Genomic DNA, 13,394 nt, shown 5'->3' with positions numbered 1-13,394 from the left:
CTGTATTTTGGCAAAAGATGTATGTAACCCATTTTCACACGGAAGACATTATGACTAGCAGTGCAGTATTTAGCTAATGAGCACGAAGCAGCCCCTTCCCTGTTGCTACATTCAGGATGTGAGGCTGGTTTACACGCACGGTGCCAGAAATCGATCTGGATTCAGCGAGTCATAAGTTGTTTCATTGAGCAATATGTTTTATGTTTTATTTACTCAATGGAAGCAGAACGTGTCATCCATAAAAACAATCCATATGCACCACTCAGGTGCATATTTATAAACAACACCAGCTCTAGAAGAATCCACCTTCTCGCAGTGACACCTGACACACCCCTTCTGCAGACGCTCTTGGGGTTTGAATGAAATGTTTCTTTTTCTTCTTTTTAAGATTTTTAATTTATTTATGAGAGAGAGAGAGAGTGAGACAGAGCCTGAGGGGGGGGAGAGGGAGAAGCCTGAGCAGGGAGCCCTACGTGGGGCTCGATCCCGGGACCTCAGGATCATGACCTGAGCTGAAGGCAGATGCTTAACCGACTGAGCCACCCAGGTGCCCCGAACGAATGAAATGTTTCTATACCAAAAGTCATCTGGATCTTTAACAAGTCTTAAAACAATGTGCACCAACCAATTCAACCAAACAAGAAATCATTAAAGATTGTGCCTGCCGTGTCAAGTTCCAGCTTCGTCCTACCAACAACTTTCACACATTTTATCGAAAAGCACAAATTTCTTGGATAATTTTGTCATTAAAGATGTAAGCAGTCCAAACACTTTAAGATGCTGCTTTACAGGACTCTTACAGGCTGCTGGACGGAGCGTGGATCCAGAGAAGCATTTTGGAAACCTGTCTACTTAAATCTAAACACCTATGACCCCACAATTCCACTCCTGGGTGTAGACAGACTTTATATCCCCAAATAGGAGACGAGCAATCGCCTAATGGCAGAGGAACGGGTGAACTGAGGTATACTCACACCCAAATACCAATCACCAGTGAAGAAACAAGCTACCCCCATATACAGCCACATGACTGAATCTTCTAAACATACCGTAGAACAAGAGAAGCCAAATACAAACAGTGCCTAATAAGTGAATACATTCACATGCGGTTCAAAAACAGGCAAGACTGCCCATGTCATTTGAAGGAGAAGAGTGGACAGTCACGGGAGGAGGGTGGTGTGCCGGAAGGGGCGAGGGGGCCTCTGGGGCTGGATGTGCCTGTTTCTCCATCTGGGTGCTGGTGACACGGGGGTGTTCACTTTGTGAAGATTTCTGGGGCTGTACACTTATGATGTGCACTTCTCTCTATATATTATGGTTCAATTAGGAGTTTTCTGGAAAAAAAATAAGTAGCTCCAAAATCCAGAAAATATCCTTCAAAAAAAAAAAAAAGCCTAAAGCCAATAACTTAATTTTTATTTTTATTGTTCTAAGAAAATGAATTTTCTATATCAAAAGCAATGGTTTCTATTGAAATGTCACCTTATATAAAAGGCAAAAAAGACATATTTAAAGGATTATACATTCACGGTATAAGCGAAAATATAAACTATCGTTACATCCATTCTGCAGTCAACAAACAACCTTTTTCAATATCAACTTACCTGAGTTGCTTTGCATAGCTGAGTTCGATCTCTGTCCTCTCCTTTACAAATTTGATGTATTTCTCAAGAATGTCAATTCCCCACTGTGTGTGTTTTTCTAAGTTGTCAAATTGATCCTGTTTAAAAAAACAGAGAGAGAGTGCCTTATAATCCTTCTCTGTGATTAATATAATTTCAGTGAACAATTCTCTCAACAATATGTCGCTGGGTAGAGAGCAGTTCTAATATTTTCCATGATTGTACTGGGTGCTTTCCTTGTTGAGCGGTTTTAAATCAACATTACCAAATTTGGTTTGAAAACTGCCTGGGGTACTGAACTCTGACCCATTCGTTCATGTTAGAAACATGGTTTGGGGATATAGTTAACATCCTGGTGCAAAGGAAAATATATTTTCCAGGGTCCAAAAACCGAGAGGTGAAACACTCACATCAACACAGTCGTGCTTGCCAGTACCTTACCTGTTATCTCTGAGTTACTCAAAACAGCTCACTGAAATTCGGGGAAGCAAATGGGAGCAAGAAGGGTTACAAAATACTGCTTTCTTCAAACAGAAAAATAAAATGACTCATGTGGACTTTATTCAAACATTCGAACATTTATCAAACCCACACTGTGTGCCAGGAAAAGAGCCAGGGAACCTACAAGAACAGAAATAGAGCCCCATCTTGCAGAGTGCCTGAAGGTCCCTATACCGGAAGAATGAGAGGATGCTATTTCAGCAACAGCTACTGCAAAGGTGGGGACACATCCAGGAATCTGGGGATGGGGGGACGGGACTTGTCCCTCTGGAGAGAAGGTGGGGGAAGGCTCAAGGGAAGGATGGTGGTGGGTAAGAAACTGGAAAAAGTCCCGGCCCATCACCCCAGGCCTCAAACATGTGCAAAGGAGCTTAGCTTCACCAGGGCGTTCAAATGAGCCGCTGAACTTGCAAGGAGAGAGGCACGCCCACAGACATGTTTAGAATCGCCAGGACGTGGAAGTCGGGAGATTGTTCGCTAGTCCAGTGAAAGAAAATGGGAGGAAAGAGGAGGATATACAGACCCGTAACAACTAGAATCAGCTAGTATTAGTGGCCGATTGCATGAGGAGGCTGGAAAGGAATATGAGGGAGAGGCAGGATTCTGGGGGCCTCCCTGCCTCTGGCTCCCGGGACCAGAGAGCCAAGGGGCGGCGGTCTGGGGTGAAGCGACACGTTGCACAAGAGAGTGACATGTCCAGCAGGGAGCTGGAAACACAGATCTATTCGGAGCTCAAAGAGGGAGGCCTGTGAGCTGCTGGATCTGAAGCAGACAAGGATCCAAGGAGGGGGTCGGCAAAGTCAGCTGCAACTCTGCACGGAGTTAGTCAAGAGGGCCTGGCCCCGGAGGGCGAGCCTGGAGAGGCCTGAGAAAGCGAAGGGAGTGTCAGCGCGACATCGCAGGGAAGGGGGAGCTGCCCCGAGAGAGATGGAACATCTGCTACCTCCCGGGAGAGGGCAGGAAGAGAGGGGGCGGGTTCTGGCCCCAGCCTGGGACTTCACCGCCGGGGGCCACCGACCACAGCCGAGTGGAGTCATAGGCCTGAAGATGCAGAAGCTCTCCCTGCCTAATTTCACGACTCAGCCACGAGGCTCATGGAAAATGGAAAAGCGTCAAATCAGATATAAAACTACAAAGCCAGAATTTAATCCTATCACAGGTGTGTGCGATCCAACAGGACACCCTCCGTGCCATCCTTCAGCTTGGTTTTAAAACCCAGCATCTCCCACCTTACACCCGTCCTCGTGCTGTCATCCTGTGTCCCATTCAAAGCTGTGCAAACCGGAAAATGAGTACGCGGGGTTCCCTAGAAGCCCACCTTGGGGGGGGAGCAGGTACCCCGCAGAGTCAAGAACACTTTTTCTCCAACGTCAGAAATTCTCTTCTTGAAGAAGACTCATTTCCTCAACGTTACTCCCACCCAGGCCCACAGGACAGTTTGAGAAACTAAGGTTTTATTTTACTGGAATGTTTTTCTCATGGAAAAGAATCCCCGTGAAATGTCCTTAAATCTAATAATTGTTTACATTATCGTAAAAAACAAGAGACAACTATTTACGGTTTTTGTTGATTCTTGGTTCCCAATAACATATTCCACAGACATCTAGGTTCCCTTCAAGGAACACTGGTCAGGAAGGTGATTTATTTAGGTCCTCTATAAAGACGAGGATTGTCAAGCAAATTAATAGTGTAAACAAGACTGGGTCACTTCAAACTACTTGAGAGAACAAATATACAAACAATTCAAGTCATGATTACAAATCATTCGTAGCTATTTAGAGCAAGGTCTGTCTAAAGCTCTGGGCTGGTAGGTAACCCCTTGCTAATCTAGTTTCATAGCGATCCTATTTAAAAACTCCTTTCCACACCCCTCCGTCCATTAGAGAGTCCTCTCTCTGTTTCATCTCCCATCCCCAGAACTTTACTATTTTCAGGAGTTACAGGGGTTGCCTTGAAAACTTGCTAACCCGATCTGCTCTTAGATTGTCCTGCTGATAATCTCACTACATACTTTTCTCTGTGAGTATGCGATTCTTTTTTTTTTTTTTTTTTTTTTTTAGCCCTGATGTACAGAATACAGAGCAACAGCTTTGGATACCAAAACTCTTTTTAAAAAAAATCTACATTTGAATTTAGTCTCGCTTAAAAATTACTGGCCCCAAACCAACAGTATGTTTTCAATAAAGTTATCTGTATTCAGGAACATTCTACAAGCTATCATAAAGCACTAAAGTAAGGTCAAAATAAGATAGAAGATCTTAATACTAAAAACCGTACTCAGTAGCAACAAATAAGCTAGTCCTTGCTTGTCCATACAGTATCGTTCTTTTTATGCTGTATGAAAACACCTTTAGGGGCGTCTGGCTGGCTTAGTAGGTGGAGCGTGCGATTCTTGATCTTGGGGTCGTGAGTTCGAGCCCCACGCTCGGCGTAGAGCTTACTTAAAAAAAGAACGAAATGAAATAAAATGTTGTCATGAATAAAATTTTTAAAAATACTAAAACATCCGTAATGATGCCACACTCTACCACTCCCATCACATGTATCGCCACGGCATGGACTTTCTTGACAGCAGCTAAAAGCAAATTCAAAACAGATGAAAAACTAATCAACCCACTTACATTCTTGACCAAAATGTGGAAAACTTAATGGAAAAACAGTCCAAATCTTAAAAAGACTCCTTTGTGAGCAAATATTATAAATGGCCCTTTAAAAAAACAGCCTTTGCCCCCTTGGAGATGGGGCCACTATCAAAGATGACCCCTTTCCTTGTGATGTTACATGACTGCGGTTCTCTGCCCTCTTAAAAATCATTAAGGACCTCCAAAAGCTTTTATTTATGGGGGTTATGGCTATCAATATTTACTCTATCAGAAATTAAAAACTGAGAGAGTTTTAAACACATTTATTAATTCATTTAAAAGACGACACTAAGTCCATTACACGTCAAAATAAATAGCATTGTTTTCTTTTTAAGAACTTTCCTTTCCAAAACAACAACAGCAAAAAAGTGAGAAAACTGGCGCTGTTTTACATTTTTGCAAATCTCTTTAATGTCTGGCTTAATAGGAGACAGCTGCACGCTCAGATGTTTCTGCATTCAATCTGCTGTGATTCCTTACTTTGGCTGAAATATGCGAAAAAAATAAGACTTCACGCAGATATGCAGTAAGAAAGTGGAAGAGTATTTCAATAGCCTTTTTAGGTAATTCTGGCTATTATTTGATACCACACCAAGATTCAACTAATACTAGTTTCTTAAAGGCTAGTTGCAATGTGAAATCTGAAACCACCCCAATGCATTTTCCATCTCGGATTACAATAAAATGCAGTCGTCGATCTTGGGCTTTGAATGGATCTTTTACCTGCACATGACAGTGTAACATTATGCATGGGTCATTTAGAAAATATCATTTCACTGATACTTGCAGATCTTCCAAGTGTTGCCACATTTCATTACAAAATATTTTAAAACCACATTTGTTTATATTGCTATCTATCTCAAGTATTTTTTTAATTTTTAATTTTTTAAAGATTTTTTTAAAAAAATTATTTGTTTAACAGAGAGAGCATAAGTGGGGAGGAGGGGCAGAGGGAAAGGAAGAAGCAGACTCCCTGCTGAGCCTGACATGGGACTCGATCCCAGGACCCTGGGATCATGACCTGAGCCAAAGGCAGATGCTTAACCGACTGAGTCACCCAGGTGCCCTATTATTTATTTATTTTTTTAATAAGCTCTATGCCTGGGTGCCTGGTGGCTCAGTTGGTTAAGCGTCTGCCTTCAGCTCAGGTCATGATCCTGGGGTCCTGGGATCGAGTCCCACATCAGGCTCCCTGCTCTGCAGTGAGTCTGCTTCTCCCTCTGACCCTCCTCCTACTCGTTCTCTCAATCCCCCCCCTCAAATAAATAAATAAAATTTTTATTAAAAAAAAAAAAAGCTCTGTGCCCAACATGGGGCTTGAACTCACGACCCCGAGATCAAGAATATGATGAATCTTTAAATACTGGGGAGCTGTCAAGTTCACAGTGGCAAATACAAATTTTCCAAAATTCTAATTTTCACTTAAAAGCTAGAATGTTATCATTGGCAACAAATACTTGTTTCCTTAAAGGGACAGGCTCACTTCATTCATTTTTGAGAAAATATCTGCCAAATGCCCAAGAGTTTGTCCTTCAATTGCTCTCTTAAGTAAAAATGGTGTCCATGAAAAAAGCACTTAGTTCAGCTCACAATATAATCACCTAAGTAACCGGGTAACACTAAGTGCTTCAGGCATACTTCCCATCTTGTCATAAAAGATTTCACTTATTTATTTGACAGAGAGAGAGCGAGAGAGCACATGACGGGGGGGGGGGGGGGGAGAGGGAGAAGCAGACTCCCCGCTGAGCAGGGAGCCCTGTGCAGGGCTCGAACCCAGGACCCTGGGATCATGACCTGAGCTGAAGGCAGATGCTTAACTGACTGAGCCACCCAGGCGCCCCCATCAAGGACATTTTTAGATAAAACTGATTTTTTTTAAACAGCTACCAGTGAAGAATACAAGAGCTGTTGCTACAGTTTGGAGCCATTGCCCTGATTCACACCAAGGTGCCAGTGTCCTTCCCAACCACCATTTTTGTACCATGAGCGAAAACATCCACATAGTGACTGAGACAATGTCTTAGTATCATTATGAAAATAGTTTTGACTCTGTGGACTCCATAAGAGGGTTTCTGGAACCTCCGGAGGTCCAGGGACTGCACTTTAAGAACTCCTACCTCATGACACACACTCTAAAATCTGTTTGGAAACTTCGTATTTCCAAAGACTAAGGAAGGCAGATAATATATGACCTAAAGGAAAATTATGTTTAATGTACCAGTGCCTACTCTATATACACTCAAGAATTAACTCCAACATTGCCAAGAGAACTGCAGGTGGATGTTTCCAAGGAGCTGGCTACAACGCGATGGGCCCCCTCTTGACCTCTTATTGCTCCCTGAATTCAAACCAAACAAAGGTCCGTGCCAGGAGCTGTTGGCTACAAGAGGCTGAGTCAGCTGCAGAGACAAATGAGGAGAGTACAAGTGCATCAATCAAATGCAATTACTGTATTTTCCAATTATTTTCAGGTCTGGCTGTAGGCACACTGAAGACCGAACCAGGAGTATGAACCACGGCAGTTGTTTGGGTCATTGTATCTTCATCAGAGTTCCCGAAGCATCATGAAGTTCAACACAAATTTTGCCTTCATCTGTCTACAACAGCAACTCATCAGTCAAGGTGCCAAGACTGGTCTCGCTATGCTTAAGAAGTCTTCTGAAATCTGATTTTTCTCTCAAAGTCTGCAGAAGAAGTGACACAAGGGCTACTTTCAGAAAAGTAGTTGTGTTAAAATGAGGAGGCCCAAGTCAGCCTCAAGGAAGTTTTTCTCCAAAGTATAGGTCAGTTCTTAGTACAGTACTTCCTGTCATTGAAAAGTTTACTAAACCGACACAAACTCAAAATGCCCGGAACAAGCCAATCTGGTAAGAAACTAAGTTGCTAAAGTTACCTCTGTGTCAATGGCTCAGACTCAGAGGAAGGGTATCCTGAGGCCAGCTCTCCACCCATCTGTCCCCCAGTGAGTCACTCAGTGAAGAGCATTATCCCTTCCATATCGCTGGGTCCACTTCCGTCCGTGCTGTCTAGACCACTGTTTCAGGATACTCTAATTTAGGATAAATTCACTTTCCAAAGGACTAGGGCACTTTGAGAAGCAGACTTTAAATGCCTCTATTTGAACAGAATCCCTTGGGATGATATTACTGGTATTAGCTTCCTCTTATCTTTGAGAGAAAAGTGTCAGCACGTATAGATTTACTCAGACTAAATGTAACAAAAGCTCCACTTAAAATGTTTTTAAAAATCAATTAGGTTCTGAATATTAAAGTAGCTGTATATATAGGGACAAAAAAGTTGTATAAACCTTTACGAACAAAAATGTATCATCACGGATACCACCTAAAATTCCAGATCTCAATTTGAAGCAAAGACTTCAATTAATCTCCATGGACAAATAAAAAGAATTTTTCTCATACATAATATTAAAAGCAGAAATTCCCTTGAGTGCCTGGGTGGCTCAGTCAGTTGAGCAGCTGACTCTTGGTTTCGGCTCAGGTCATGAAACCAGGGTCCTGGGATCGAGCCCCATGTTGGGCTCTGTGCTCATTGGGGAGTCTGCTTGAGGCTTCTTTCTCCCCCTACCTCTCCCACCCTACCACTTGGCTCGCTCTCTCTCTCTTCCTCTCTCTCTCTCTCTCAAAATATATAAATCCTTAGAAAAAGGCAGAAATACCGAAATATATATTTTTAGCATGAGCGTGTCAAACCTTGAAATGATGAAAAACCATTACCCAAAGGAAATTCATTATTTACACAGAAAGAACAGATGAAAGGTAAAGGCCGGCGGTAGAGGGTTTATTTCAAGCAGCACAGACACCTTCTGTAAAATCACACATCCATCTTCTATTTCTGAAATAGGTTCTGTGAATTAGGAGGGGCGCGCTCCCCTGGGTTGAAGAGCAAGACTGTGAGACATAAGAGACGCTAGGAGCTCCAACATCACAGTGTCATGGTTGGACAGTCAAGTTAATACAAAAGGTTTTAATTAGGAAAAGGGCACAAAATGGAAGGTTTTACTGAACTCAGAATCTTTTTAAGATGCAAGTCCACAAACTGCCATAGAACCAGGTACCGATGGAGGCATATTTGCCGTAACTAGCCACAGTGTACCGAGCTCTGTTACTGTGGTGAAAATGAAAATACTAAGGAACTATTCTGTTTATGGCTCCTTCCAGCACTGGCATTCTGAACCCAAGAAGTAAAATGTAAACAAACACAGAATGAAAACATATGTATGAGTTTAAAAAAAAAAAAAAGCCAACAACTTTAGGGGTGCCTGGGCAGCTCAGCTGAGCATCTGACTCTTGATTTCAGCTCAGGTCATGATCTCGGGGTCCTGAGATCGAGCCCTGCAAGAGGCTCCTTGCTCAGTACAAAGTCTGCTTGTCTCTCTCCATCCCTATGCTCACTCTCTCTCTCTCTAATAAATAAATGAATGAATAAATAAATAAATAAAATCTTCTAAAAAAAACAACAAAACTTTAACAAGCTTAAGAGGCAACAGCATGTGGATGAAGTCAGCAGTGTAAAGAATGTGGAAAAGCACACAGAATCTGAAAAGCTGCATTTTCATGTTTTTATGACAATAATTCTATTGTGTAAAAGGGCAGCAAGGAGGCTGATGCTGGACGGGATGGACAGACTTGAGGCTGATGAATGCGGGGCCGAATCTTACACTGCATCCTGACATGACGAGAGAGAGGGTGAAAAACAGAACTTGTACCCAAAGCACCGGAATTCTGACTCTCCTCGAGTCTGAGCAGAGGAGATTTGGAGGGGAGATTGCTATGGAATGTATTCCTTTAAGAAGCCGCAAGAAGCTTCTGGCCTATTATTTCAATGTACTTATTAGAATACTGTAGTCACTCTCTGCTCCCCCTCCGTTCCCCTGGATACAGTAAAAGCAACAAACAAACAAAAATAAACACCTGTGCCTGCCCCAAATATACTGACTAAAAGAGATCACAAAGAATATTATTTTTCAAGGAAAAAAAACACCGTTTTAAAGAATGCTTACTTTTTTCTTTAAAAAACAAAACCAGTCATTTTTAAAGTGGTCATAAAAATTACTCCTTCGTCCAGACACTGTCAAATATCTTAAGTAGAAGAGGAAAAGTATGAAAGATGATGGAGCTATAAAACCCAGGGTTAGAAAGATGGCTCTAATGTGTATCCAGGGTGGATTGAATCAATCAGCTCTAATGGAAAGACAGAAACTCGTCACAGAAAGCAAAGTCTTGCTCTGTATAAGAAAAAATGCCGTCTCGCTGTGATAATGCAAGAGGGGCTTTGTCCAGTCGTGCTTGTGACATGAACATCTTTAACACAAATGTTCAGTATCATCAGGGTCTGGCTTCAGCCTGGAGATGAAATCCACTTGCTCATTTCCTGGTGTTTATCCATCCGCTCCGTTGAGTCTGACTAAATAGGAACTGGTCTCTCTCGTCCCGAGCCTGCTCAATCAGCAGACACAAGCGTTCAGTAACCTGCCCTCCTCCGGCTGCCCTGCGTTCCTTTCTTCCAACCCTGGAGAGCTAAGCAGCCCTCTCCAACATCCCACACTGTTCTCTACAGGTGATTCGTGCCCCCAGGAAACAAGTTCAAGACCAACCTAAGGGAGGAAGAAAGGAGGGACAGGGAAGTAAGAAGAAACCACACCCTAATGCCAGAACACTGAAGGCAATCCAAAGGCTAAACGAGAACAAAGCATATAAGCTAAATTTTTAATGAGAAGAAAAAAAAAACCCCAGATTTTTAAAGGCCTGACTCATTTCTAAACGCCATAAATATTTCCATGTGTGGGGGGAAGGGGTGCAAAATATTACAGAAATATCATAGGAAAAAAAAAATTTTAAGCCCTGTCACCTGAAACTTACTTAACATCAATGCAAAAGATTTTCCAAACACTTAGCAATGAACTCACTTCCAATTTTAAGTAAAGGTGGTTAAGCAAACACATAGGTGTTGTTCTCTTTTTAAGGCAAGGGATTCCCCACTCTCCAGCCCACTGCCACAGCCGAGCATCTGACCCAAAGGACCCATACGACAGACTAGACTGGACCAATCAGAAGCTCTCCAGGAACAGGTGCTGGAGCTAAGAGGTGAAAATTGTCCCTGTGCGTGGCAAATTAGGGAAAAAAACACTCGTCTGCAGAGATGGGAGGCATTACCCGGGGCGTTCAAAATGGCTGTACCTGTGAGCTTTGTACTGGTTGAGGGGGGTCCTTTGTGAGACTGGCCAGTTCTTCCAGCCCCCGGTTCTGTAAGCTATCCCTGGGGACAGACCCTCTGGGCCAATAGTCCAGCTGCTATCCCCTTACTCATCCCATCTTCCCTTTGGCAGAGCACCTCGATTGTATCTTTTCCCAGCTCCCTTAGCTAGACATGACTTGTCACCCTGGCTAACTAGATGGGTGGGATATCTATGGGTGGCTACTGAGAAAGGTCGCCCTCCCTAAAAACTCCTCCTCTTCTTGACTTGACTTGGTCATAGCTGCCTGGATGCTTGGAGTTGCTACAACCATCCTGCAACCACGAGGAGGAAGCCTCCCTGATCGATAGGCTGGGATGGCAGATCAAGTCACTGGATCTCAACACCAATCCCAGAACGGCCTGCCTCTGGACCCTGTAGTGTGAGAATGATGTGTCCTTATCATCTGAGCCACTTCTCTTTGGGTCTCTTATTTTCAATCTAACCCATACAACCCTCTCTTTCCAATAAATTGCAAGAACCCAACCATTTCACTTTGAGAGCCGACCATGAGCCAAGCTCTCTGCCACGCACTAGAATTACAGATGAGGACAGAGGAGTTTTAATTAAGGTAAAAGGCAGTGGGATCATAGGAGTGTGGGATCGGTTCTAGTTGTGGGATTAAGGAAAGCCTTTCAGAGGAAGTGATGTTCAAGCTGAAACAAGAAGGAAAAGGAAAAGCCAGTTAGGCAAAATGGGGAGAAGCCGGGAGGAGAAGGTGGGGGAGGGAAACAGTCCAGGCAGAGGGAAGAGAACATGCAGAAGCCCCAGGAAGGAAAGAACATGGCAAAATTGAAGGAAATGAAGGCTATCCAGTATACCTCGAGTGTGAAGATAAAGAGGAAGAAGGGTGTGATAAGGAGAAAGACAGAGGCCAGATCAGCCAGAGCCTTGGAGACCACAGCCAGGGTTCCACGGGACAGTTTTCTTTGAGTCTTTGCCAACTAATACAATCCCTCTCTCTCTCTCTATGACCTCTTTGTGACTTACAGCCTGTGTTTTAAAATGATTAAATGAGGGGCGTCTGGGTGGCGCAGTTAGTTAAGCATCTGACTCTTGGTTTTGGCTCAGGTCGTGATCTCAGGGTCCTGAGATTGAGCCCCGTGTCAGTCTCCACACTCAACACAGAGTCTGCTTGTCCTTCTCCCTCTGCCCCTCCCCCTGCTCATGCTCTCTCTCGCTCTCAATAAAAATAAATAAAATCTTTTAAAAATAAGTAAATAAAATATAATGATTAAATGAGGGGTGCCTGGCTGGCTGGCTCAGACGGTGAAGCATGAGGCTCTTTATCTTGGGGTTCTGGGTTCGAGCCCCATGTTGGGTGTAGAGATTACTTAAAAACAACATCTTAAAAAATAATAAATTAAAATCTTTAAAAATTAAATAAATAAGGGGCGCCTGAGTGGCTCAGTCGGTTAAGTGTCCGACTCTTGGTCTGGGCTCAGGTCATGATCTCAGGGTTGTGGGGTCGAGCCCTGTGACCGGCTCCCTGCTCAGCACAGAGTCTGCTTGAGCTCTGTCTCTCACTTTGCCCTCCCCGACCCTTGTGCACGCATGAGCTCTCTCTCTCAATAAAAATAAATAAAATCTTTTTTAGAAAAAGACATTGATGGGGCGCCTGGGTGGCGCAGTCTTTGAGCGTCTGCCTTCGGCTCAGGGCGTGATCCCAGGGTCCTGGGATCGAGCCCCACATCAGGCTCCTCCGCTGGGAGCCTGCTTCTTCCTCTCCCACTCCCCATGCTGGTGTTCCCTCTCTCGCTGGCTGTCTCTGTCAAATAAATAAATAAATAAAATCTTTAAAAGAAAAAAAAAAAGAGAAAAAAAGAAAAAGACATTGAAGGAGCACCTGGGTGGCTCAGATGGTTGGGCATCTGCATTTGGCTCATGTCATGATCTTCAGGTCCTGGGGTCGAGCCCCTTGTCAGGCTCCTAGCTCAGCAGGGAGTCTGCTTCTCCCTCTCACTCTGCCTTTCCCCCTGCTCATGCTCTCCCTCTGTATCTCTCTGTCTCAAATGAATAAATACTACCTTTAAAAATAAATAAATAAATAAAATTTAAAGAGACACTAAAGAAAACTGGAATAAATGGAGAGACATGAGCCATGTTCATAAATTGGAAGGCTATCTACTGTAAATATATCAACCCTCCTCCAAATTATCTGTAGATTCAATGTAGTTTCAATGGGAGTCCAGCAAGTTTTGAGAACAGAATCCAAAGCTTCAAATGGAAGTTGCAAAGGTCAAACAATAGTCAAAACACGCTTGAAGAACAAGGTGGGGGTAATAGCCGTACTGTAAACTGACTTATAATGAAGTTAATTAATAAGCTGTGTGGTACTGACCAGGGACAGAAAAACAGGCAAAGGCAAAGAACAGA

The 13,394-nt window shown here is 43.3% G+C and overlaps 1 protein-coding gene across 11 annotated transcripts in view; it reads right to left on the bottom strand.

The window, feature by feature from the left end:
• The window catches only part of FNBP1 (formin binding protein 1), a 134,029-nt gene that overhangs the window by 83,845 nt on the left and 36,790 nt on the right, over window positions 1–13,394 (bottom strand). For all 11 annotated transcript variants that reach the window (XM_045771266.2, XM_087869276.1, XM_045771261.2 and 8 more), the window contains exon 2: window positions 1,605–1,720. In XM_045771266.2, coding sequence (XP_045627222.1) covers window positions 1,605–1,720 — 116 coding nt within the window. The remainder of the gene's footprint in view (window positions 1–1,604; window positions 1,721–13,394) is intronic.

The sequence above is a fragment of the Ursus americanus genome, chromosome 18 (assembly GCF_024610735.1).
Source record: "Ursus americanus isolate L20-20 chromosome 18, mUrsAme1.1.p, whole genome shotgun sequence".
Lineage (NCBI taxonomy): Eukaryota > Metazoa > Chordata > Mammalia > Carnivora > Ursidae > Ursus > Ursus americanus.
This window is presented reverse-complemented; position numbering and strand designations above follow the sequence as displayed.